The sequence below is a fragment of the Corvus cornix genome, chromosome 1, assembly GCF_000738735.6.
Source record: "Corvus cornix cornix isolate S_Up_H32 chromosome 1, ASM73873v5, whole genome shotgun sequence".
Taxonomy (NCBI): domain Eukaryota; kingdom Metazoa; phylum Chordata; class Aves; order Passeriformes; family Corvidae; genus Corvus; species Corvus cornix.
This window is the reverse complement of record NC_046332.1, coordinates 16,779,448-16,806,073: the sequence shown is the minus strand read 5'-3', so window position 1 is coordinate 16,806,073 and position 26,626 is coordinate 16,779,448. Positions and strand designations below refer to the sequence as shown.

General features: G+C 56.3%; 1 protein-coding gene across 5 annotated transcripts; it reads right to left on the bottom strand.

The window, feature by feature from the left end:
• NUMA1 (nuclear mitotic apparatus protein 1) lies at nucleotides 1-26,246 on the bottom strand. Of its 5 annotated transcripts, none has more exons than XM_039557100.1 (26): nucleotides 25,026-26,246; nucleotides 22,236-22,308; nucleotides 21,193-21,281; nucleotides 19,389-19,468; nucleotides 18,588-18,670; nucleotides 18,419-18,499; nucleotides 18,055-18,139; nucleotides 17,530-17,656; nucleotides 15,977-16,131; nucleotides 11,864-11,981; nucleotides 10,294-10,411; nucleotides 9,809-9,949; nucleotides 9,350-9,472; nucleotides 5,838-7,943; nucleotides 5,089-5,130; nucleotides 4,072-4,140; nucleotides 3,859-3,969; nucleotides 3,559-3,777; nucleotides 3,313-3,458; nucleotides 2,974-3,217; nucleotides 1,948-2,230; nucleotides 1,722-1,858; nucleotides 1,386-1,610; nucleotides 924-1,028; nucleotides 673-840; nucleotides 1-466 (listed from the first exon to the last, which is right to left on the bottom strand). In XM_039557100.1, the coding sequence occupies exons 2-26, from the start codon at nucleotides 22,275-22,277 to the stop codon at nucleotides 431-433; spliced, it is 5,133 nt and encodes a 1,710-aa protein (XP_039413034.1). In that variant the 5' UTR covers nucleotides 22,278-22,308; nucleotides 25,026-26,246; the 3' UTR covers nucleotides 1-430. The 5 variants fall into 5 exon arrangements, with proteins under 5 accessions (XP_039413034.1, XP_039413040.1, XP_039413028.1 ...); XM_039557106.1 differs by lacking the exon at nucleotides 25,026-26,246 and adding an exon at nucleotides 24,560-24,911; XM_039557094.1 differs by lacking the exon at nucleotides 25,026-26,246 and adding an exon at nucleotides 24,008-24,512.
• Between the last annotated feature and the right edge of the window lie 380 nt (nucleotides 26,247-26,626).

The following is a 26,626-nucleotide window of genomic DNA, read 5'->3' as shown; positions in this document are numbered from 1 at the left end:
TTCCCCAGGAGGAGCAGGAGGATGGGGCAGGTGGGGGGGGGTCCCACACACAGGGAGGAGGGGGCGTGGCCCTAGGGATACCAAGTTTCACCTCTGTCCCTGTAACTGGGGCTGCAGGAGATCCCTGGGGGGAGCTCAGTCCCTCCAGCCCCAGCCTGGTGCACCCACGTGTGTTTCTAGCCCTCAACCCCTGTGCATCCCCTTGCCTTGGGTCCCAGGAGGGTTTAGGGTGACAATGGGTGCAGGAAGGGCAAGGGGGCCCTGCCATGCCCAGGCACCCCCACAGTTGTCAGTGGGATATGCAAGGCAGTCATATGGATGGCCCCACCTGTACCCCCTCAGTGCTCCTGGGCCCTGGAGGGTCTGGGAGAGGTGAGGGGATGCAGGTGGGGGCCAGGACCCAGCCAGCAGTGTGGGGACTGGGGAAACCTCAGGATTGCTTGTCCTTGCGTGACTGGCGACTGGCCTGGAAAGGATGGAGTGAAGAGGGGATGTTAGGGACCATGAATATGACCAGGCCCCATGCTGGGACCTGCTGTTGCCATGGCACCCCAGGGACAGCAGGGACTGTCCCCCTTTCCCCCATGCCCTGCATGAACCCAGGGCAGGAGTTGGGGGCACTGGGGTGAGCATGAGCTCAGAAGTGTGCCCAGGGGCTCAGGCAGTACCTACCTTGCCCTTGGGAGACTTGGCAGTGGCGATGCGGGATGAGCGGCGGGTGCCGCTGCTGGTGGAGGGTGTGGGAGTGCTCCTCTGGGTGGCTGCCCGGCGCAGCAGGCGCCTCCCCAGCTCCCTGGGGGTGTTGAGGATGCTGAATGCCATCGACTGGCGCCTCTGAGCCTGCGGAAGAGGGGCAGGACCATCAGCTCAGGGTAGGACAAGATGGGTCCCTCCTGATCCCTCTTTTTCCCTCTGAAGCTTACTTGCGTGGCTGGCTGCTCGCTCTCTTGAGTAACCTGAGAGCCGCTCTGCTCACTGCGGTCCTGGGCGGTCTGGGACCTTGGGAAGCAGCTGGTTGGCTTCTTGGACTGGAAAACAGGAGACCAGCTGGTACTGTCATCTGGGGGTCACCCTGCTGTGGGGCTGGCAGCAATGGGAACTGAGGGGCTGCAGGGTGGGGATGGGAGTGAGGGTGGCAGTGCCCAGGGAAGACAGAAGGCTCAGGCCTTTGCCTCTGGAATGGCCTCTTTGCCAGTGCTGGGAGCATCAAGAGTACTAGACACACCACTGGATGCTGGGAATGCTGGGCACTGGGATCCAGGATCAATGGGAACATGTGGCACATGGGGGTGTTACCCACAGGGCCACAGCAGCTCCCTCAAAACCTGGAACACCTGCAGTTGTCCCCAGTAGGGTGCTGTGATGGGGGGCTGGGCTGAGCTCACCGGGGGGGTGTCAGGGCCCTGGTGGGTCTCCTCCGAGAGGCGCTTCCTCTGCTGCCGGGTAGTGATGCTGCTCGGCTGGGTGGGGGCCTGGGTGCTGCACTGGCCACCCGCCGTGCTGCTGGCGGCGATGATCTGGGAGGGCTGCATGCTGGCACGTCGCAGTGTCTCTTCTGGGTCCCCCATCTTCACGTCCTCATCTGTGATGGTTCCCACGGAGGTGGAGGGCTGGGGAGGGTATGTGGGGATGTTGCTGAGGGGCACTGTCCATTCCTAGACCCCCTCCCAAACTCCAGTTCTGGAGAAAGAGCTGCCTGACCTCCCTGTCCCCCGCCTTACCATTCTCTCTAGGGAGTAGCTGGTCTTCAGGTGCGGGGGGCGGGCCTGGTTCCGCCGCTGCAGCTCCGCAATGCGGTTCCAGTCATCCAGCTGCTCCGGCTCTTCCTGGCATGTGCCCAGGTTCATGGTGCTCCGGCCTAAATCCAAAGCAGGGAAGGATGAGGGGGATCCCAGGTAAGAGTTGACCCCTCAAGCCAGGGCAGAACCCCACAGCCCAAGTGCCTACCCTGCCCACACACACCGAGGCTGGAGCTGCTGCTCCCCTGCAAGCGCAGGGAGCTACGGGTGACTGGCCGGTACCCAGGGAGGCCCAACAGTGCTGAAGTGCCAGGCATCTTCCCTGGGGAGGAGGTTTCCAGCTTCATAGGAGTTTCCTGGGAGGGGAAGCTGGTGAGGGAACGGGTGGAGGCATCTGAGTGCAGATGGCCCTTAGCAGGGGAAGAAGTTTTTGTGGACTGAGCCAATGGGATGTTCTTGATGCAGACCAGTTCCTCAGACTCTGCCTGTTTCTGGGAGAGAAAAATTCAGAGATGAGGGGATCACAGATGGGCTTATGCTGAATGGACCTTAAAGCTCATCTCCTTCCACCCCCCCTTCCCTTGGCTGGGACACCTTCCACTAGACCAGGTTGCTCCAAGCCCCATCCAACCTGGCCTTGAACACTTCCAGGCATGGGGCAGCCACAGCTTCTCTGGGCAACCTCTGCCAGGGCCTCAGCACCCTCACAGCCAAGAATTTCTTCCTGATATCCCATCTAACCCTGCCCTCTGTCAGTGGGAAGCCATTCCCCCTTGTCCTGTCACTCTAGGCCTTTGTCCAAAGTCCCTCTCCTGCTCTCTTAGAGCCCTTTTAGGCCCTGGCAGGGGGTCTAAGGTCTCCCGGGAGCCTTCTCATCTCCAGGATGAACACCCCCAGCTCTTCTAGCCTGTCTCCAGAGCAGAGGGGCTCCAGCCCTTAGAGCATCTCTGTGGTCTCCTCTGGACTTGCTCCTGCAGCTCCATGTCCTTCTGATGTTGGTCCCAGAGCTGGAGGCAGCACTGCAGGTGGGGCCCCACCAGAGAGGGGCAGAGGGGCAGAATTCCCACCTTGTCCCGTTTGCCACTGTGCTGGGGATCAGCCAAGGACACAGTTTGACTTTAGGCTGCCAGTGCACATTGACAGGTCGTGTTCAGCTTTTCTGTTCCCAGCATGCTGGGTCCCTGTGCAGTGCTGCTCCCAATCCCTGCATTCCCCTGCAAGGGCCCCCGCTCACATCTGTCATGGTGATGTTGATGGTAGTGCGGCGCCGGGCTGAGCGGGTCTTGCACCCGGAGCTGAGCGAGAAGTCACCCGGGGAGTTGGCGCTGCTCTCCAGCTGCGACGGTGTCTCACGGAGGATGGGGGTGAAGTGGAGACTCTCCAGGGACGACTTCTTCTGGGGCAGCCGCTGAGACAGCAGTGACTCTTCACTGTCAGACTGCACCACTGAGACTTCCAACTGAGAGCTGGTAGCCTTCCTGCAGAGACAGGAGATGAGGGTAGCACCAGAAGGCTTACCAGGCCATCAGGAACAATGGATTTTTGGGGTGCTGGAAGCAGATCAATCTGGTACCTGGTGGAGTCAAGCAGCTGTGCCTCATCGAGGCTATCAGTGCTCTGGTCGGCCATGTTCTGACAGAAAGTCTCCTGTCCCTTTACTGTGGCAGTCATCACCTGGAACTTGCCGAGTTCCTGCACCTGTTGTTTGGCAACCTCCACCTGGATGGGAAGCAGGGAGGAATGGATGGATCTATCGTCCAAGTGAGGTGGTGATGGAGACGAGGACAAGGAGGGTAAAGCCCCACTATGCCATGCCCACCTGAGCTTCCAGGCTGTGGATCTGGCTGGTAAGATTCTTGCAGCTCATCTCAGACTCCTTGGCCTGCAGGATGCTCTGCTGTAGCTCCTTGGCCAGCCTCTCTGATTTGCTCTGAAGCTCTGTGTTCTCTTTCTGCAGGTGCTCCATGGCCTTCAGCTTCTCTGCTAGCTCCTGGTTCTGCTGCTTCTTGGCATCATAATGACTTTTTGCCTTCTCCATCTAGGATGTCAAGCAGAGGAATCCTGTCAAGCTTCCCAGCAGTGTCAGGGACAGTTGGGGCCACACTAGCCCCCAGCATACCTGCCCTTTGTAGTACTCAGCTGCCTGCTCCTTCTGGGTTAGCTGCACCTGCAGCTCTGCCACCTTCTCCTTATGGCTGGTGACCACTGCCTGCAGCTCCCCTTCGAGTGCCTGTGGGCAGGGGAGAGACCAGCTCAGAGGCAACCCAGGTGAGCCCCGTGGTAGCTCCAACAGCTCCAGGGCTCAACCCCCAGGTTTTCGATCCCTTTTTACCTTAACTCTCTGCTGCTGGGTCCAGGTGGCCTTCTCATGCTGAGTCAGCTTTTTACTCAGCTCCTCCACCTGAAAGAACATGGCTTGGTGAGACCATCTCCAGGCACAAAACTACAATCTTTCTGCGGAGGAGCACATCCCCTCCTCTCTAGCCGGCTCTAGGGCACGACGAGGAAATTTCCTGCCATGCGGTGACTGTTCAGCACCACCCACTGCCAAGGAAGATCCTGGGACAGGGCAAGGTGACAGTCACCCCATGTTAGTCCTTACAGCAAGGTCGGTTGGAACTACCCAAGTGTAAGGAACAGCCACGTGCTGGAAGCAAAGCCAGTGTAAGTTCCCAGTGCCCCAATGCTTGCGGCCTGGAGTCCCACAAGTTACCCAGCACTCTTGACACAGGTAGATAGCTGCTGCAAGTTCTGGCCTGGCCATGCTCTCCCTGCTCCAGGGGATGCTTGAGGAGGCCCCGGCCCCTGGTCACAGCCACAAGGCCTCTGCAGAGTCCTGGGTAACTCTGGCTGGGACTAGACAGGGAAATGGGGCTTTTCCAGCATTGTTTCCTAAGTGCTAACTCCTACCATATCTGAGATCAATGCTGCTCTAGCTACATCTGGCCCATGCTGTCTGAGCACAGCTGCTCCTACCAGCTGTGCCAAGAGCTGGGCCTTGGTTAAAGGGGATGGGGGAGGGGAAGGGGAAGCCATCACAGGAGTGACAGTCCTACATTGAGGAGTCCTGGATGCTCCTGGCAGCCACTTGCTGCGTGTGCTGCCATGGGGCATGTGAGAAGCCATGCCAAGTGGCAGACACCAATGTGAGGGGGCAGGTGACAGGTTGGGACCCCAGTTCCTACCCCCTCCCCTGGGGGTGAAGGTCCCCTGAGACCTGGAGCCAAGTGCCCCATGGCTGGGTCCATATGGTGACCAGTTCACAAGTGGAGAGGGTGGTTCCAGTGGGAAGTGGCAACAAGGAGGGCTGTGCACTGTCACTGAGCAGCCAGCACTTGGTGTGTGTTACCTGCTTTGTTTGGTCCTTCTGGATTATCTCCAGCTGCTCCACCTGCAAGCATAAAAGGTAAAGGTGAGTACACAGCCGGCACATAGGCTGTTTTTCATAGAATCACAGGCTCACTTAGGTTGGAAAAACCCTCTGAGATTGAGTCCAACTGTTTCCCCAGCACTGCCAAGACCACCACTAATCCATGTCCCCATGTGCCACATCCACATGTCTGTTAAATCCCTCCAGGGATAGGGATTCTACCACTGCCCTGGGCAGACTGTGCCTTGGCTGGACAACCCTTCCAGGGAAGGAATTTTTTCCTAATATCCAACCTAAGCCTCCCCAGGCATAACTTGAAACCATTTCCTCTTGTCGTGTTATTTGTTAACTGGGAGAACAAGTTACCTGGGAGACCCCCATCTGGCTGCACCCTGTTTTCAGGGAGCTGTTTCACCCTTTCAGGGGAGAGGTCCCCCCTGAGCCTCCTTTTCTCCAGGCTTAGTGCCTTACCCCCTCCCCCCCCGCCCCCCCCCATGCCCTCAGCTGCTGTTCATCAGACTGGTGATCATTCCCCAGCTTTGCTGCCCTTCTCTGGAAACACTCCAGCACCTCAGTGTGACAGTCCCTTTCACACCTAGGAGTGTCCCACACCCCCAGTCCCTGTGCTGAGCAGGACATGGATTCAGGGGTGTGCAGAAAGCCAAACACACCCCTTTTCCAGGAGGGCTCCCCCACCCACAGCCTCTCTTCTGGGAATGGGACCCTACCTGAGTTGTCAGTCTTTGCCTCTCTTGAAGGAGTTTCTTCCTCTCTTCCACGGCTGCTGCTTTGCTGCTCTCGTATTCCTTACTCATGGTTTCCAGCTTCTGCACTGCCTCCTTAGCCTCCTGCCTGCTGCTGCTCACTAGCTCCTCAGATGCTGCCCGCAGCTGCTCCAGCTCCTGCATGTGCCGCTCCCTGGCCTGGCCCAGTTCCGCCTCAAGCTGCCGCTGCCCCTGGCTGCGAGTCTTGCTGAGCCCCTGGTTCTCCTCAGCCAGCCGAGCATTGGCCTGCTGCAGCCCTGCCAGCTGTGCCCCTGCCTCTGCTGCCTCAGCCTGCAGCCGCTGAATGGCCCGGTCCTGTTCTGCCAACTGCTCCCGCAGTGACGGCACCTCAGCCACCTCCAGCTTGGCCTGCGCTAGCTCAACTTGCAGTGTGGACACGGCTTTTGCTCTCTGCTCCAGGTCCTGCTGGTGCTGGCTTTCCAGGGAGGCACGCTCAGCCCGAGCGCTGTCAAGCTCCTGCTGCAGGGCAGCCAGGAGCTGCTCCTTCTGTAGGCACTTGTCTTGGCAGACCTTTGCCTCCTGCCGCAGCTCATCCTCCCGCTCGCTCTGGCAATGGCGATCCCGCTTCAGGGCCTCAATGGTCATTCTCTGCTTCTCCATCTCTTCCTGGCACCGCTGCACCTCCACCTTCATCAGTGAGCACCTCTCAGCTGCACGGGAGGCTGCGGTGGCCATCTCTGTCTGCAGCACCCGCAGCCTCTCCTCCAGCTTCTTGCTCTTCTCCGACTCAGCCAGGATCAGGCGTTTCAGCTCCTTGCTCTCCCCTTCCTTTTCTGTCACCTGGCGATGGAGGATGGAGACCTCATGCTCCAGGCTGCTGATCAGGCTGTTCTTCCTCTCCATCTCCTGGATGCACTGGGACACTTGCTCCTTCCAGCTCTCCTTCTCCTGCACGGCAGAGCGGAGGGACACCAGCTCCTTCTCTGCAATCTGCAGCTGCTCCATGGTGCCTTCCAGCTCCTTGGATTTGAGCTTCTCCTGGGAGAGCTGCTGGGAGACTCCCTCCAGTGCCTCAGCAGCTCTCCGGGCATCCGCCTCCAGCTTGGCCACACGCTGGGCTGCTGTTTGCTCTGCCACAGCCATCTTCTCCTGCAGGGAAGAAATCTCAGCCCTCAGCTTCTGCTCCTCAGTCTCCTTCTCCTTCGCCCATGACTGAGCGCTGGACAGGTCAGCCTGGAGGCCAGCCAGCCGCTCTGCCTGGGCCTCCAGCGCAGCCACCTTCTCCTGCTCAGCCTGCAGCTGCTGGCAGGCCCGGCCATGCTCCCGGCTCAGCGCCTGCATTTCCTCCTTCAGCCGCCTGCACTCTTCATCCTCCCCTCGGGCAGCAGGAGAGGCTCCCAGCGGCTGCTCCCGGCTCTCCTCCAGCACCTGGCGTGTGGCCAGCTCCTCACCCCGCTCCAGCAGAGCTGACTCCCGCTCCTGAACCAGCTGTTGTCTTTCTGCCTCCAGCTCAGCGATTCTGGCCAGGTTGCCCTCCAGGCACTCAGCTGCCCGTCTCTTCTCATCCTCCAAGATACCCTCAGTGTTACGCAGGGATTCCTCCAGGAAGAGCAGCTGCTCCTGTAGGCGGCTGTTCTCCCGGGCCAGCTTCTCCCTCTCAGCCAGCCTCTGCTGGCTCTCCTTTAGCCTGCCCTCCAGCTCCTGCAGCTGGGCTTTCAGTTCCTCTGCTGCCACTCCCTGCTGCCGTTGGGCACCCAGCTCCAGGATCTGGGCTTCCAGTTCGCTGACCTTGTGGCTCAGTGCAGCCTTCTCCTCATCCACAGCCTGCAGCTGGCTGCTCAGGGATGCGTTGGCCTGCTGGAGCTGCTGCAGGGCAGCATCCCTTTCCCGCAGGGTCTCCTCGTGCTGGACACTGAGGGCAGCCAGCCGCTCAGCCTGCCCCTCAGCAGCCTGTGCCTGTAGGTCTCGCTTCAGCCTCTCTTGGGCCCGGTGGCTCTCAGAGAGGGAGCTCTGGAGACTGGTGACAAGGCTGTCCAGCTGCTGCTTCTCCTCCTCCAGCCGCATTCCTTTGGCAGTGAGGCTGGACAGCTCCTGCTTCAGCTCCTCCAGCTGGCAAAGAGAAGAGCAGGGAGACTGTATTAGGTCTGACTGAGACAGAGAGATAGTGCTGCTCAGCAGTAGCCAAAACACTGGTGTGGTATCTACACCTTTCCTGCTACCTATGCAAAGCACAGCACTGTGAGAGCTTCTAAGGGAAAATGAACTCTAACATTCCTGTAGAGAAATGGCTGAGTGAACAGGGACATGTGTACGTGCACAATCCAAGCTATATTAGTGAACTGTCCTTGACTAGGGAAAAAAGAGAGGAGCAATGCTGATGTGGCAAGCAACAGGCTGTTGCAGAGGGGGATGCTGACCATAGAAAGATAAAAACTTATGTTAGTTAGGTCGCATGCATATTAATCTGTAACCAATCACTTGCTATTAAAGGCCATGTGAACAGTAGCTGTAACCCAATAGTATGGAGCTTGCTTATGCGTGCTTGGGGAATTAGGGTATAACTATGGGTCTGACAATAGAATAAATGGAGTTCCATCATATCTCTGAGAAGTGTGGTTCATCCCGGCAGATCTCTGGCTATTCATTTGCCCCATCAGGGGTCTGGGAGTGGGCAAGATCCTGGGACGGGACACAATGTGGCCAACTGACCCAAATTAACTAAAGGGATATTCCACACCATATGATGTCAGCTCAGCTATAAAAGCTAAGAGACGTAGGAGGAACAGGGGCCATTCATTATTTTAGTGTTTGCCTTCTGGAGCAACCACTCCACGTGCTGAAGCCCTGCTTCCCAGGAAGTGTCTGAACATCACTCACTGATAGGAAGTAGAGATTAACTTTTCTCTTTGCTTATGCACACACAAACTTTCACTTTTCCTTTTCTGCTTTAGTAAACTGCCTTATCTCAACCTTCTAGTTCTTTTCCATCTTATTTTTCTCTCCCCTGTCCCACTGGGAAGTGATAGAGGAACTTGGTGGGTGCCTGCTGCCCAGCCAAGGTCCGACTACTATAGGGACAAAACATGCAGCCCCAGGTGTCACTCAAGCTGCAGCCCACATGCTCACCAGAGCCCCACGTGCTGCATCCCACCGGGAGCTGCCCAGTGCCTGCCTTCCCTCCCATCACCCCTCCAGCGCACCTTGCTTTTCCCTCAGCCTTGTGCCACTCTGCTCCCTTGGACCAAACACCTTTTTCTCACCATACAGGAGATACTCCCTTCACAACCAAGTCATGTGGGAGGCTGGGGGAGCCAGCAGCTCCCTGGGAGCAGTATTTGCAAATTCAGCCCAAAAGGGGCTCCCTGCAGAGTGCTCAGCCCCACATCCTCTATCCAGCAGCAGAGAGCAGCAGGATCTGCCCCACATGGCTTTGCCATGCATCTCCTGGCACCTGCTGCTCTCTCCAGCTGGAGTAGTTTACCATTCAAACTCTTGCTGCAGGAGCCCCAATGTACCTTCAAAACGTCCCCCATGACTTCTCCCTTCTCCTGGGTGCTGCACTCCTCCAGCTTGGCCAGCTGGTCCTCCAGCAGAGAAATCTTTCCCTGTAGAATCTCGATTTTCTCTTCTGAGCATTTCTGGGGACAGAGACAGGACTGAGCACGGTGCGAGGCAGAAGAGCCAAGCAAGGAGAGGCATGGTCACCCAGTCAGTAATGACACCACACTTTTCCAGCAGCTTTGTCTCTCCCCACTGCAAGGTCAGCAAACTGTTCCACCATGGGGAACCCTTCCTAGGAACAGGGAGAGGCTTCCCACAGGAGCTGGCAGTTACACAGCTTCTCCCCGTGTGTTGGCACAAATGGGCAGGAAGCTCCTGGCTGCTGCATCCTGCTTGCAGTTGGCATGGCCCCCAGCTGGGGGGGCTATGGGGGAGCTACACGGGGGCACCCACCACTCCCAGGGCCTCCTGACCTTATCCTGCAGGGCAGCATGCAGCTCCTTCTCCAGTTGTCGCTGCTTTTCCTGCGACTGTGCCATGGCAGTGTTGTGCTCCTCCGAGAGCTCATTCAGGGCTCGCTGCAGCTGGACCATATTGCTGGCGATCTCCCGCAGCTGCCAAATGAAAATCCCCCCCAGTCCAGAAGATGGTCAGAGTGTGCCTTTGCTGTCCAGGCCTCTGCCTACTCCCCATTCCCAAGAGCTGCAGCACACATGGGTGTCCTGGGTTCTGGGTGCTCACCACAGGCAGACAGCTCCACCCAGTCCCCAGTCCCCCACTATAGTTCCTCTTTGGATCAGGATCCAGCGCCAAAGGCAGGCTTGGTCACTGGGTCAAAGATCGCATTAGCAGAACCATAAACATCCCAGCATTCGGCACTGCCATCAAATCCTCCCCCCCGGGTTCCATCACAACCATCTGGGCTGTGGGGACACGGAGAGGACACTGGACCCCATACCTTGAAGGAAAGATCCCCATTTTCCTCTGAGAGCTTGTTGATTTTTCGGTCCATCTGTGCTTTTTCAGTCTTCAGGTCCTGGCATTGCCTGAAGGCCTCGTGCAGGCGCCCCACCAGGCTGTGGGAAAGGAGGTGGTTAAGGAGAGGGTGCATCCTGGAGGCAGGCAAGGATATCACCTGGAATCAGTGATGCTAGATATTGCCAGGGAAACTAAAGGTTCCAAGGGATCTCCATGCCTTGCTGTGACTCTACCATCAGCCCAGCTCTAAAACTGGGTCCCAACAGGTGGCAAAGCAGAGAAGAGATAAGCAATGTTTGTGCTTTGCAGAAGCCAAACCACTCCAAACTGAGGGCAGAGGCAGCTGTGGGACTCCAGCCACACCCCTGCAAAGGGACATATGTGAGGAAAGGACAAAAAAGACACGACACTTCCAGTGGCGATTGGGATGCCTTTCCTGAGTAAACAATGGCACAGGGCCAGGGCAAACACCAGGACACAGTGTGACAGGTGATTTCAAGTGTGTGACGAAGCCCAGTACATAGGATCAAAGTGAAGGCCTGGGAACGGGGCTGGAGTCAGGAGTTCCAGGATCACCCTGAAAGCTTCCCCTTTTCCAGGGCAGGTGAGAGCCACATGGACAGCATACCCTTTTCACATAATAGGAATAGCTGCTCCCATGCAGGATTTGGGTTAAGAGTGGGCTGTTAGAACAGGCTGCGTGGTTTGGGACTGGATCCCTGCCCACTGCAATAAAAATGGGCTGCAGGCCATAACTGCCCTGAGGGCATGGGCAGCACGATGGTGGCACAGCCATGTCCTGGGCTGATCCCACAGCATGGGCAGCAAGGGAGGAGGGGATTCTGCCCCTCTGCTTATCTCTAATGGGACCCCACCTGCAGAGCTGCCTCCAGCAGCTACTTCTGATACTGTCCCCAGTATCAGAAGGAAGTGGAGCTGCTGGAGTAAGTCCAGAGGAGACGCTCCAAGGGCTGCTGGAGCCCCTCTGCTCTGGACACAGGCTGGGAGAGACTTGGGGGTGTTCAGCCTGAAGTAGAGAAGGCTTGAGGGACACCTCAGAGCCCCTGCCAGCACCTAAAGGGGCTCTAAGAGAGCTGGAGATTTTGGACAAGAGTCTGGAGTGACAGACCAAGAGGGAATGGCTTCCCACTGACAGAGGGCAGGGTTAGATGGGATATTGGGAAGAAATTCTTCCCTCTGAGGGTGGTGAGGCCCTCGCACAGGTTGCCCAGAGAAGCTGTGGCTGCCCCGGGAGTGTTCAAGGCCAGGCTGGATGGTGCTTGGAGCAACCTGGTCTAGTGGAAGGTGTCCCTGCCCATGGCAGGGCGTTCCAGCTGAATGAGCTTTAAGGTCCCTTCTGACCCAGACCCTTTTTTGATTCTGTGCCTGCTGTCTTCTCCCCAGGGCACAGCAGCAGAGGAACAAAAAGAAGGTTTGCTTTCTCCCGTTTCATGTACTGCTAGGGAAGAGACAGACAACATGGGGTCTGGGGATGTGGGAGTGACAAGGTCCTGCCTAGCAGGAAGGAGAGGATGTTCCTGGAGGACTACCTCTCATTCTTCTCCCTCAGCTCCTCCATTTCTTTGGGCTCCAGCTGGTCTTCAGCTTGCTTCTCGTTGAGCTTAACCAGGCGATCGATCCGCTGCTGCATCATGGTGATCTGAGCATCTGGGGAAGTGGGCAAGAAAGGGCTTGTTACCAACTTTGTATGCCACCTGAAGCCCCCACAACAGCATTTCTGCACAGAAACCTGCACCAGGAGATCCAAGAGCCAGGCTACCAGTGGTGCTGCTCAGCATAGGTGTTGCTTCAGTCATGGCTTTTGTTGCCCAGGATATATAAGGGAATACGAGAGGGAAGGAGGAACCTGGAGTCTCACTTGAGGCCTGGCAGGATGGACCATGCCTGAGCCGAGTTGTGGTGGGGTCAAAACAGAAAAGTCAGAGAAACAAGGAGAGATGTGTAGAGAAATGGCTGAGTGAACAGGGACATGTGTACGTGCACAATCCAAGCTATATTAGTGAACTGTCCTTGACTAGGGAAAAAAGAGAGGAGCAGTGCTGATGTGGCAAGCCAACAGGATGTTGGGGAGGGGGATGCTGACCATAGAAAGATAAAAACTTATGTTAGTTAGGTCGCATGCATATTAATCTGTAACCAATTGCTTGCTATTAAAGGCCATGTGAACAGTAGCTGTAACCCAATAGTATGGAGCTTGCTTATGCGTGCTTGGGGAATTAGGGTATAACTACGGGTCTGACAATAGAATAAACGGAGTTCCATCATATCTCTATGAGAAGTGTGGTTCATCCCGGCAGATCTTTGGCTATTTCTGGCGCCCAACCAGGGACAGTTCCTTTGAGGAAGATACACTCGCCGATCACCAAAAGGAGGGTGACGATGACGAGCGACAGAGATACTGCAGGTGGAGAGTATCGACCACGAGTCAAAGGATGTCGGTCAGGCCGGTAAGATGGGTCGCTACCTTCCCTCCGTCATACCCTGCTAGCATGGATTTAGAGTTTGCGGCAGGACAGAAATTACTCCTCAGTATCTTTGCTAAGCAAGGGGAGGAGGTCAAGGAAAAGGATATAAATAAGCTCGTTTTATGGGCGCGGGAGCATGGACATTTGCGAGTCCCCCCCCTCCTCTTTGATGCAGCCGAGTGAAGTAGGGGATCACCTCTGGGACTGTACTATCCAGTGAAAAGGGAAAGAAATGACAAACTTAGGGCCCACCTGGAGAACTGTTATAAATGCCTTGAAAAATATGCAAGCCGAATCAAAAGTAGCTGCGGCTGCGGTGGAGGCAATTGCAACACCGGCTGGGGTTGTCGCTCCTGCCCGAACTACGCAGCGCAGAGGGCTGAGTGGACTGTTTAAAAGCCCGAGCGCGATAAAAGGGCAGAAAGCAGAGAAGCACTTTGAGACTGTCAGTGAGCTCCTGCGGGAGCAGGAGAAAGAGCTCTTGCAATCAGAGCCACAAGAGGAAGTTACCACCACCGTGCCTCAGAGCAAACTGAAGGCAAACGCGGAAGTTACAGTCGGCCAGGCAATGGGCGGGGCAGCGGGCGGTCCTTCTTGTCAGCCGCGCCTCTACCCTGCTTGCCCACCCCCTCCGCAGAGATCCATCCCGGACCACAGACTGTTTCTCTGCCACAGACTGTTTCCCTGCCGGAGCCACAGACTGTTCCTCTGCCAGATGATGACATACCAATGACAGAGGTGACAAATGAGCTACGTGCTCATCCCCCAGGATCTTGTGTGAACCCACAAGCATTGGAAAGATGGGCTCGTCAAGTAGAAGAGGCAATGAATCAAATGAAACCACACTTTGATTGTGCTCTGTCTTCTATGGAAGAGAAGCTCCATCAGAAGCACGAGCCACAACAGGGTCCCACCGAGTCCCGAAAGGGTGTGGCTCAGACGGCCCTGCAACTACAGGAATGGGCTCGAGTCGAGCCCTCCGCTCCACCTCCCGACTTTGAGCCAGGACGTGGCACGTACAGCAGATGTTCCCAACCTTTGGGAAGTGAACCTTCGCTTGGTGGCTGACAACCTCACATTTGGACGACCACTCGGAGTCTGGGAACAGTCACCAAGTGTGCATGCTAATTGCTGCAAAAATTGTTTATGCTGTTATAATAGCTTGTGCTTGCGCTTGTGCTGTGGGGGCTGTGGGGAAGAGCTTATTAGGGGAACTTGGAATGTAGATGAGCGAGGTACTTTATGCCGAGAATGTTATCAAGTGCCTGTGACAAGAAGTTTTAGGCAGTGTGCGTCTATCGTGCTCGGAATTCCACCACAATGGATTAGAGTTAGCTCATTCAGGGATCCACACAAGTTTTTACTAAGCTTGGAAGTGTGGGCAGGGAAGGAAGCCATCAGTCGTCTGCAAGTGAGTAAAAAGACCACTGTAACCCAGGCATGGTGCCCTATGTGTGGCTCCTCCTCTCAAGTACTTTCACCCTGAGTAAAGCTGTGATAACTTCAGTGTCAGAAAAAGAAAACATGTGGGTAACATGGGCTCACCAGGCGAACCAGACGGACTTCTGTCTGGCCATGGGGTCGGCAGCAGATCCATTTCCCACATGTCTAACTGGCGTGCCATGGATCTCACTCGAGGGCACGTTTCAAAAATGGGTGACAGATATAGGGAAAATCAATGAGGAAGTGGAGCAACAAATGCAAAGCAAAAGAAACCGGGGCAAGTGCTTAGGTTGTTGGTCTAGTTACCAGCACTCCTTGCAGCAAACCCGTATTATCGCCAATTTAACAAAAAATGCAACCTTGCCTCTTCAAGAGCTACAGCTTTATGGGTCCCTCTTTCCCAGTACGCTTGTTAACGTAACACCATGGACCAACTGTTCCAATGTGGTGCCTCCAATGCAATATGCCTCCTTTGCACGGAAACAGAATGTATCAGGACGCTCCATTGGAGGCTGGAACGTGCTGGCCACGTTGGGAGGAGCTGAGTCTATTGACACAACTGGAGGAAAGGTTTTACCTCCTGGAGTGTTTTTGATATGCAGAGATAGAGCATGGAATGGGATTCTGCATAGTCCAGTTGGGGGTCCTTGCTACCCGGGAAAGCTAACTATGTTTGCCCCTTCTATACGAGCATGGAAAAACATTACGGCATCAGAAAGTTGGAAAAATAGGATGCGAAATAGATACCAGCGTAGTGTTTCCATGTTTGATAAAGACTGTAATGATAAGGTAAATATTATGAGTTTGAGTGCATTTATACCATTGGCTATTTTTAACCCAGGGGGTGCTGCAGCTCATGGCTATAACAATCTGAAAAAGTTGGCCTGTTGGTCAGAAAAGGAATTTAATAGGACTTCCCATATATTAAATGAGCTTTTAACTGATGTAGATAGCATTAGGCATGCTACAAAATCGAGCTGCGATTGATTTTTTATTGCTAGCTCACGGCTATGGTTGCAAAGAGTTTGAAGGTATGTGTTGTATGAACCTGTCAGACCATTCCCAGAGTATCCATCGACAGCTCTCAGAACTGTAGGATGCTTTTCAAAAGATACAGATCCATACAGACAGCTTCTCTGAGTGGCTGTCCTCGCTTGGTCTGACAGGGTGGTTAGGAAACCTGGTTCAAGAAGGATTACGTCTGCTAGCTACACTAGTAATTGTAGCAATAATAATTTGTTGTGTTTTTGCGTGCATACGGAAAGCTTTAGAGAAAGTTGTTCATCAGGCTTGGCTTGTGCAAGAAGAAAAAGGGGGAATTGTAGAGAAATGGCTGAGTGAATGTACGTGCACAATCCAAGCTATATTAGTGAACTGTCCTTGACTAGGGAAAAAAGAGAGGAGCAATGCTGATGTGGCAAGCCGACAGGATGTTGGGGAGGGGGATGCTGACCATAGAAAGATAAAAACTTATGTTAGTTAGGTCGCATGCATATTAATCTGTAACCAATTGCTTGCTATTAAAGGCCATGTGAACAGTAGCTGTAACCCAATAGTATGGAGCTTGCTTATGCGTGCTTGGGGAATTAGGGTATAACTATGGGTCTGACAATAGAATAAACGGAGTTCCATCATATCTCTATGAGAAGTGTGGTTCATCCCGGCAGATCTCTGGCTATTGAGATGTGTGCCCCACAGACACCTGCACCCCAGGACATCCTGCTTGCGACTCACCCTTCTCCATGATGAGCTTGTGATTCTCCGCCATCTCCACCTCCAGCTCTTCCCGGTTCTCTCTCTCAAAAACCAGCTGCTCCTTCAGCCGCCGCAGCTGAAACTGGGGGGTCTGCATGATGTCCCCCATGGGCGAAGATGGAGTGCTGGGCAGGCTGGAGGGAGGCACAGAGCTGGATTATCCTGAGCTAGTGCAGGCCCCATGCAGCCAGACCACTCTGCTACCCCCATCTCTGGGGCAGGTTCTCCTGCCTGGCTCCCCAAGGAACTGATGCCTTAAAAACCATTTTTTCCATATTTGCCCCTGGAGGCCTCCAATTAAAGACCAGCTTTTATATTACCTCCTATATTAAAATTGTCTTGTATGTGTGTTGTTTTATTCCTAGATTTTTAAGGCATCAGTTCCTCCCCCTTCTGGTTCAGCCCTCTTCTGGAGCCCCCCTTTTGCCATTTGTTTACGGGAATGTGTCTTGGGAGGGTGGCTTGTCCTTGGTTCCCAGAAGAATTAAGATTAGGAGAGGGTCTTTGGAATGTGTTTTGCCTTTCTGTCTATGGGGGCAGGAAAAATACTGGAGACAGTTAGGAACTATATAACTATACAATAATAGTCTACAGAGCTACGAATATATATGAAGAAAATATAAAAGCAAAAATCATTTTGGCATCAGGTTCACAGGAAAAACTTTGATGCCAATCACTTGAGCCATGCTCCTCCTCTTGACTGTACTAATGCCAACCTCTAAGTGCTGTGCAAAAACCACCACCAGCATGCCCAGGTGGCCAAGGGCATCCTCGCAGTGACCCAGCAGGGTTAAAGCAGTGACTTCCCCCCTGTGCTGGGCACTGAGGCACCTCCAAACCTGGGTTCAGTCTTGGACCCCTCACAAGAAAGACACTGAGGTACTGGAGTGTGTCCAGAGAAGGGCAACAGAGGTGGGGAAGGGTCTGGAACATGAGTCTGATGAGGAGCAGCTGAGGGAGCTGAGGGACCTCAGACTGGAGAAAAGGCTCAGGGGGGACCTTATCACTCTCTACAACTCCTTGAAAGGAGGATAGGGCCAGGTGAGTGTTGGTCTCTTTTCCCAGGTAACAAGGGACAGGACAAGAAGAAATGGTCTCAGGCTTTTCCAGGGGAGGTTTAGGTTGGATATTGGGAAAATTCCTTCCCTGAAAGGGTTGTCCAGCTATGGCATAGGCTACCCAGGGCAGTGGTGGAGTTCCCATGCTTGGAGGGATTTAAAAACCATGTAGATGGTTTTTGGAGACATGGTTTAGTGGTGGCCTTGGCAGTGCCAGGGGGACAGCTGGACTCAATGGTCTCAGAGGATTTTTCCCACCTGAATGATTCCATGATTCTAAAAGGAGCTAGAGCCAAAGCTCACCCCCACCATCCACATCACACCAGAGCAATGTACAGCAGGACAGCACCAAGGCAGAACAGGGTATTCCGGGAGTCAGCATGCAGCCTGGCTACATCTGCGGGTCCCAAAAGCCACCCTATCCACTCCCCCCTTTCCTCATTCCCCCTGGCAGCCAGGAGGCAGGGGACGTACTTGGTGCTGCGGAAGGAGGAGATCCTCTGCAGCTCCAGGAAATGCACCTCTCGCTTGTGTGGGAGAGGGGACAGTGGGGAATGCTCCTCAAAGCTGCTGCTGGACATACTGGACGAGGATGGCTCTGCTGGAAATAAAAAGGGAGAAAAAGGCTGGGATCTTTAATATCTGAGGGGCTGAGCAGCTGAAATCTCAGGGGCATGGGAACCACAAATCCCAGTAGGGGTGGAACAGCCCAACTGAGGAAACCATAAACCTGCCCTACATCCCCATCCCTCCAGCTCCACAGCCCTTCCCCAAGCACTCTGCTACCGCGAGACCGTCAGCATCCTACCTGCTGCACTCCTCCAGGGAAAGGCTGAGGTACTGCTGAATAGGAAGAGCCAGCAGTTCTAAGGCAGCCCTGCTCTTGGAGTTTACAGGGTGCTGTCTTGTAGCTGAGGGCATCCAGGTGGTGCAGCTGCCTTTATGGCCGGGCAGGTACAGCAGCACAAACACGAGGAAAAGCCAGGGCCCAGCACTCACCTTTCTTCTGCAGAAATGGCTCCAGATTCTCATTCAGGCACTCCTCGTTATCCAGCACAAATTTGAGGATCGATGCCAGTTCAGCCTGTGTTGGGAGGAGCTGCAGAGTTAGCAGCTCTTCTGCAGGTCACAAGGCAGCAACCACAGCAGGCGTGAGGCAGTGGGCAGCTCCCTGCCTGCCTGTGCCGGTGCCCACACTTGCTGCCACAAGCTTTTGATAGCCCAAAACCAGAGAGCACCACAGTGCCCACTCCACACTTTTTCAATGGGACCCAGGAGGGCAAGTCTCGGACCACCTCCCCTCAAAGGCACTGCTGCTTCCCCCTGCACCCCAGATCCAGACGAGGAACCCCAAAGGGATTACCTGGGTCTTGTAGTCAAATTCATTCCAGTCCCCAGGGTTCTTGCAGCTCATAGAGGTGTGATACAGGAGCAGCACAGCCACCTGAGCAAGGCAGGAAAAGCACCACTGACCCCAGGCCAGTCATAAGCACATTGGTGCCGGCTGGGACTAAAACATGCCACGTAGTTACCTTGGCCAGTGCCAGCTCCTCTCCATCCAGGAGTTTCTGTGCAGAGACCAGGTTCTCTGCAGCCAATTTGTGTCTGCAGAGCTCTGCAACATGAAGAATTCCTAATCATACAGGTGCCACTGGGCACACTGCCTCCCCTGATGTGACACTCATGGCCAGGAGGGCACTGTAATGCATCCCCAAGGAGAAGGGACATGGGGCAGGATAGGCTGAGATCCCAGTGGTCAGCCTTGGCAATTAACTCTGACCGACTTCTATAGAACTCCCTTGAACTCCACCCTAAATCCGAGCCTCCCCAACTTGGCATCTCCCCTCCAACATCAGCACAAACAGAGAGTTCCATCTCTGGAGGGTGGGATATGAGGTGGGATATGGTTTCTTGCCCCCAGGAAAGGCTGAGCAAGAGTGTGAGGTACTTCCCATTTCCCCTCCCAGGATTTCTGCTTGGGTAAAGGTTTTCCACTGGGATTTGAACAGCTTGAGTCCAGGTACCCAACTAAGAAAACTGCTCCAAGGCAGCATCACCAGAGCAGCCACTGGCACCCTGCCCTTCACACCCAGGACCTCCTTTGCTCTGAACCCAGGCTCTGGCAAGGATTTCCATCTGGAAGTTTCCCATCAGGAAGCTTTCCCTCCCACATGCTGCTGCAGGAAAGCTGCTGGCATCTCACAAAGCTGCCGATGCAGCATGGGGGGGTCACTTTGTGGAGGGGGAAGCTGCAGACAGCAGAGCAGACCCCCTCAGGGGTCAGGAGCACTGAAGGGGCAGTTGCTTTCCCCAGCACCAGCGGAGAGTCTTACTCTGCAGGAAACCATGGATGAAGGAGATCCTCTCTGGCAGCGGCTGGTCCAGCACAGACTCCCCCTCCTTGCTCCCGTGGCTGGAAGAGTGCAGGGTTTGCGTTAACTCTTACTGGAGGGATTAGACCAATGCCAAGTTTTGTGCAACAGGGTTCACTGAGCCTGGGGCTGGCTCTGGGGCACTGCTCTGCCTTCCACCCCCGCACCAGGGGCAGAAGAGCCAGGGGCGGCCGTGCCATGCATGGGAGCGGAATGCCCTGGAATCTCCCTGCTGGGAAAGCAGCTGGAGCTGGGCAGCCGACGCCCCCCCGGCACTGCTTCCTCCTCTGCCTGCCAGCCCTGGCATCCAGCACAGCACAGGGAGCTTGTGGTGGCCCCACCAGCCAGGAGGCACCACAGGGGCCAGTCCATACATGGAGCCTCAGGCTTTTCTTCCTGGACTTTGGGGAGGCTGAAGCTTCCTCTTGCACTTATTTGCAACTACACTCTTCCTGAGCAGGTGCCAGTTCACGGAATATCCTGAGTTGGAAGGGACCCACAATGATCATTGAATCCAACTGCAGCCCAGAAACAGCATGCTGAAACCCCACACCAGTCATGCTTGACCAGCACTGCTTCAGTACTGGCACTTACTCCCAAGGTGCCAACACCAGGAACCTGGCCCGGGACAGGGGCTGCCACGAGGATTTGCCCCTCCTCACGGACTTCCCCTGGTGCCACCGGGAGCTCCGCAGCTCAGCCAGCTGCTGTGGTGGCTGCCCTGCTGCCACCCCACTTTATCAAGCAATGGCTAGGCCTCCTTAGAGAGCACACGCCACCGGGATCCCTACTAATCCGAGCTGGAGCACAGACCCAGGAGATTAACCAGGTCTGACTAAATATATCTGCGGTGCAGGCAGCTCCTTCCTCCCCACCCACTGCAAGCAGATCCCTGCTCCAAGCAGGCTCTTCTTACCCCGCGCAGGAGGTAATTATAGCAGACGGGCTCCCAGTGAGCCTCCCACCGGAAGGGTTCAAAAGCAATGCATGGCAGCCTCACACCCTCTCAATTTGTTTTGCCAGCTCCTTAACCACCAGGCTTTATCCTACCTCTGATGGCCATTATGGTCTGTAGGTTTTAGTTGCCCCTTGCTCCCAGGCAACGAATGCAATTTCTGAAGGAGGCATTCCTCCCACCCCTGCCCATCCACCTCAGGTCCCAGGATGGAGCAAACAGGCTCCATCCTAACCACACTATTCTCAGCAGGAGCCTGACATCCACAGGCAACAGAAGCACTTCATGAGGCAGAAACTGTCATTCTTTACACTGCTTTCCAGATACAAGGCTTCCTCAGGATCCCAAGGCTGCCACTCAGGAAAACTTGCTGGGCTGTTCCCTCATCAGAGCAGCATCAACGGAAATGAATAATCTCCTGTGCAGCTGCAGGAACCCCTGTGCCACTGGCAGCAGCACTCAGGTCTTTTCTTCAATGCCAGGAGCAAACCTAGATGTTAGTGCCAGATGTGATAACAAGTCTGAAATGACAGGAACTCTGACCAAAACACTCCCTGGGCAGCTCTGTGGGACCAAATAGCTCTGCCCAGGGCTCTGCAGGCAGACCCCAGCTGTGGAGTGGCACACAGGAGATGGAGATCACAGCATCTCATATGCCAGAGGAGGAATGAATGAATACCCCAAGACCCCCACTCCCACCCTGCTCAAGAAAAGAGCCCCTTAGCTCCTGGGGGCGAAGGCCATGGCTCCAGGAGGCAGCCCAGACCTAGCTGGGTCATTTGAAATGTGCACACAGCTACCCATACTCACATTTTGTGGATAATTCTGATGAAGACACTACAGTCCTGGAGCTGGGACAGATCCTTGAGGGGATCGGGACAAACCTTTGTGCTGTTCACCTAGAAATGGGGTGGGACAGTCAGAAGGCAGAAGCCAAGACAACACTGTGCTGTGCCACCCACCACCTCCAGTCCTGGCAGGGGACAGTAAGATTCGTCTGGGTGTGAGAGTAAAAACACCCCTTCCAACCACCCCTGCCCAGGGAACAGATGAACATGAGCCCTACAGCTCCACATCTGTGAGGTTGGCACAGGTCCCATTTATCAGGCTGCTGGAGCCCCTCTGCTCTAGAGCCAGGCTAGAAGAGGTGGGGGTGTTCAGCCTGGAGAGGAGAAGGCTCCAAGGAGACTTTAGAGCACCTGCCAGCACCTAAAGGGACTCCAAGAGAGCTGGAGAGGAACTTTGGACAAAGGCCTGGAGTGACAGACCAAGAGGGAATGGCTTCCCACGGACAGAGGGCAGGGTTAGATGGGATATTGGGAAGAAATTTTTCCCTGTGAGGGTGGTGAGGCCCTCGCACAGGTTGTCCAGAAAAGCCGTGCTTGCCCCATCCCTGGATGTGGTCAAGGCCAGGTTTGGATGCGGTTTGGAGCAACCTGGTCTAGCGGGAGGTGTCTCTGCCCGTGGCAGGGGATTCCAGCTGAATGAGCTTAAAAGTCCCTTCCAACCTAAACCATTCTATGATTCTTTGCTTGGACTTAGCAGTGCTTTGTGAGACAGATACAACAACCCCTTTATAGTACAGCTGCTGCCTGCTTCAGGTTCAGCTCCATCTCCCAGGCAGTTTCCATGACCAGACCAAGCCATTCCAGCATTTCTGGTTACTCAACAGGAAGGGTGAGCAAGGTTTCTCCTGCAAACACCCACCTGCCCGGGACCAGTGGGAACTGGGCTACCCTAGGACCTGCCCCAGCCACAATCCCTCCCGTGACCAGCCCAAGCATTGTGCCCTGATGCTGCCAGCAGCACATCCCACCTATGCAGTGAGCTCCAGCAAAGGAGGGGGGACTTACCCAAGCAAGGAGAGCAGCAACTCTTGCACCGTGAAGAGACATTGTGGCCAGCCTGCCAGGTCACTGCCTAGACCTAAAGACACCGACAAAGGTGGGGGGGTGATAAAAAAGGTAAATTAATTATGCACCCAGCACCAGGCATTTGTGCCCACCAAGGGAGGACATGCCCCTGCATCTGGCCAGCTGTGCAGGAGCAGCCAGCATCCTCCTGCTTCCCCACAGGCACAGAGTGGGGAGCAATGCTGAGCGGCAGCCAGGTCTACTCCCACAGATTAGGATCCTGACAAGGGGTCAATGGAAAACTGCTGCTCGGGCTCCTCATCCTCCTGCCGTGCCTCCTTCCCTCCCTTCTCACCTCCAAATGTCACTAACACTTCTTGCCTGGCAAGGCAGTGGCCAAGCCATTGAAGCGCTGCCAGCTCCCCTTCCCCACTGCTGCTGGTGAAAGAACCACCTGCTGGGGGCACAGGGAGCTCGCTGGGCATCGCTGCACTGGGTGGGAGCAGGGATGAGCTGCCCTGACATGATCTGGGATCACTGCCAGGTCCCCTTCACAGTGACCTTTGCCTCCACACTCCAGTGCCACCCTGGTAGTCTTCCAAGGGAGGGGACTGCTGGGAGCCAAAAAGTCACCCAGATGAGGAGGGGGCTCCTTACCCTGTATTGCATCTGGACACCCCCGCCATGATGGGCCAGGGGCCTGGTAGGGATCTGCAGCTGCTCAGCACAGCACAGCCAACCAGTCATGGTGGCTTTGGGGACTACGGAGCTCCCACTGCTGTCAGTCCAGCTGGGAAGCATAGGATCCTCAGCAGGACAGGTCCTCCCTCCAATTTGGCTAAAACCCAGCTCCTTGTCCCATGGCTGGGTCACTCAGCACCTACTGTCCCTCCACCCGGTGACACAGCCAGGACCTCTCCCTAAAAATCCACCCAAAAGCAGCGGGCAAAGCACTCGTGCAGCACTGGATGCAGACCCTCGGAGAAAACCGTGCTCCACCACCGTCGAGCTGGGTTTTACTGGAACCAGTCTGCAGACACGCTGGTGCCTGGCATGAGATCCGGACGGACAGGGCTACCTGCTCCTGCCGCGGTCACAGCCTGGCTCGTCACTGGTGACACTGGCCACCCTGAACATCTGAGACAACGCCATGACCCTCCGTGAGGACGTGCCATTCGTGATGGCAGGCGGGAAGTGGTTGGGGAGCCCGCCAGCAGCCGTGAGCGCCTTCCAGCCGCATCCCCGAAGCGAGCAGCTGCAGGAGGGCGTTGGGGACCGGGGAACGAGCCCCGGAGGTGGCGGCGGCCGCGGCGGCATTGTCCTTCCCCGCTTTCCCCTCCGCCGCTCCGGTCACAGCACGGCGTTACGCAAGCCCGCGCTCCGGAGCTCCCGAAGTGCCAACGTGCCGGGGGGACGCACCCGCGGGCTCCGGGCTGTCCCAGGCCAGGGGTTCGGCTGCGGGAAGCACCCAGGCGGGGTAAGCGACCCACGGCAGCCCCCGCGCACGGACGGGCCCGCAGCTAGCGCGGGGCGGAGGGAGAGAGCAGCCGCCGACCCGAGCGCCCGGATGTTGGCGAGCCCGACGCGGCCACCCGCGGCCCCGGGGACCCGCACCTCGGGCGCTCGCGAAGCGCCGGGCCGGGAGCCCTACGCTGCGGCGGGGCGGCGGAGCTGGGCAAGCTGAGCTTCGCCTCCCCCGCCTCCCCTCCTCCGCGCCAGCCCCGTGGAAAACAAAACAAGGAAGAGGCAGAAAGTCTTTGTTGGGGCCTTACTGGGGCCGCGCGGCCGTCGTCGGCGAGCTGGGGTTAATCCGCCATGAGCGCTGGCAAGCCGGGGAGGATCAGGGAGCCAGCGGCCACGCACAAAAGAAAAGTTGTTGAGCTTCTCTTCGGCGGGGCTGGCAGGCGGCGGTTCCCCTTCCTGGCCCTGGGCCACCCCACGTCACCGCGCCGGGGCCGCGCTCGTTAAAGGCGCACAGCACAGAAACCTCCCGCGCCGCGCCATGGGGAAAGGGAATCGTCCGACCCTGGCCATGGACGCGCTCACTGCCATCACCCTGCCCCGGCCCCGGGTGACGGAGAACTGCTGGGGCCGGCACAGACCCGCTCCCGGCCCCAGCGCAGCTCAGGAAAAGCCGGGGGCTCGGCAAAGAATGGCCCCCGATGCTACGTCTCCCTCTAACCTCACTGGAGTCACATCCCAGCTGTGGGGTGAAAAATTCCCCCCGATACGCACACACCCCGCGGCCATGGATTCAACGAGAACCGGACCCTACGGGCCGCAAACTGGACCTGGCAGGGGTCGGGCGAGGAAGGAACGCTCACCCCTCGCTGCTGTTCCGGAAACCCTCGGAAGTCATCCCCGCAGTGTCTGGGCTGCCTGAGGAGGCTCGGGGCCGCAGGATGGAGCTGCCCCGAGCACGGCACAGGAAGGGCACAAGGAGAGGGTTCTTTCAAACCGGCGCTGGGGGCAGCAGAGGAACCCGCGAGGAACGCGGCCGCCGAATGCCGCTGGCGAAGGCTCGGACTTAACCAAGACCCGGGAAACGAAGGATCACACGCCCGAGCCCCAACGCTCCGGCCGGGACCCACCCCCGTCCTTAGGGAGGAGGACGTCGCTGAGCTTGGCCGGAGACGGAGGCTGTGCCACAGGCGTGCCCCGCCGGCCCGAGGGTTTCGCGCCTTGCCTGCCTGTGGCAAAGCCTCGCTGAGCGCTGCGGCCCCGAGCCCCCGCCGAGGGAACCGCCGGGGCCCGCCCCCTCCCCGCAGGTGACCTCAGCTTTCCTCGTACCGTGGCTGAGGATCGTGTCCGTCTTCGGCGTCCTCGGCGTCACCGGGGTCGCCGGGGCTGCAGTCGTACTGATGGTCGAGTACCAGACCGGAGCCGACAAGGTCTGGGCCGCGGCCGCTCTTATTCGAACGGCAGCGCCCGCCCCCGCTGCTGCCCATTGGGCGCCGCCGGGCTGGGGGCGTCACGCAGGCGGGCGGACCGCGAATCGCGGGGTCCGGGACACACGCGGGACTGCAGCGGGGCGCGCTCTGCGGGTCGCCGGGACACACGCGGGGTCCGGGACACACGTGGGACTGTAAGAGGAGCGCTCTGCGGGTCACCGGGACACACGCGGGGCCATGGACTCCTGGGGAACTCATGCAAGAATCCCAGCGAGGGAAGCCCTAGTGTAAGGGGGTTATAGCGCTGCCTGGGGCCAAGGGGAACACAGACAGGGGCCTCCCGTGAAGGCATAGTGACACACATGGGACCACGGGGATGCGTGGGAGTGTGAATCTCAGGCCCCCACTCAGAGGTGAAGACACACGAGGGGTCCTGGGTGCTCGTAGAAGGGGTTGTGTGGGGCCACATGCAGGGCAAGGAGTACATGGAAGCCCCCAGTCAGTCAGGGGACATGGGGGAGGGGGGGGACTCTGGAGGTGTGTCACATGCAGACACCCCACTCTGCCCTGCAGTGCCAGCTGGGCAGGGGTCCTCACCAGCCCCCAAACCTGCCCTGACCTACTAGTGGGGCCTCATTTCACTTGGGGGGTCCTGGGCTTGTCCCCACACCCACAGCCCTATTTCATCCTGTAGAGGCCCAGAGAAGTTGAGTTTAGTCATGGACTGGATTGTGGTGGTGCATCCCCCCGCCACTGCCCAGGCCCCATCAAGACCTGAGAAATGCTTGTTAGGCCTTCGCCTTCACCAACAGCATCTGGGCTAAGCCTCTTTTGAGCTTATCAGATATAATCTGTTCCAAGGAACTAACAGATGTTTAACGAGCATCTGTTTTTTAATGAACAAACTTGGAAACTCATTTTTCTTGCCTGAGTAACAACCCAGGTGAAACAGTATTTTTGTTATTGAACCTTCAACCAACTCAAATTATGGCCAGGATGGAAAATTACTATGACTAAAGCCCACTCGCTTGCAACCTTCTAGACAGCAATCCAACGTGAGACCATTTGAGCTCTCATTTATAAGGGGCTAATGCATACTGAAGCCCACTCTCTAATGATCCTATGATCTGCATAGGATCATCTCTTATGATCCTATAAACTGCAGTCCAAAGTCTCACAGAGCATTCTATTCCCAGAATATAAGAGAGCTAACTTGTATGTCTCAAATACAGATACTGGATGGCTGTTGAACCAATCAAGGACTGTTGGTAATAAACAAGGATTGTTGATATTAACACACCATGAGAAAGAACAAGATATGGCTGGAGAAGGGGGGCAAGGTGAGATAGGCCAGCACCGGAAAAAAATCCTTGTTGTAGTTCCTGCTGATAAGCACAAGACAGTACAGCATAAGCACAGGAATGAGTGGCAGGAAGCAGGCATGGACTATAGGGTGGGATTAAGACCACCAAAGACCCCCAAACCCCTCCGACCCATTTC

Excerpts from the sequence above, each read along its gene's own strand:
- NUMA1 (XM_039557100.1), bottom strand. The coding sequence starts at position 22,277 with ATGTCTCTTCACGGTGCAAGAGTTGCTGCTCTCCTTGCTTGG. Across the intron at positions 19,469-21,192 it reads ATCAGAATTATCCACAAAAT|CCACGGGAGCAAGGAGGGGG; the intron begins GTGAGTATGGGT and ends GCACTCTTCCAG. Across the intron at positions 4,141-5,088 it reads AGAAGGACCAAACAAAGCAG|GTGGAGGAGCTGAGTAAAAA; the intron begins GTAACACACACC and ends ATGTTCTTTCAG.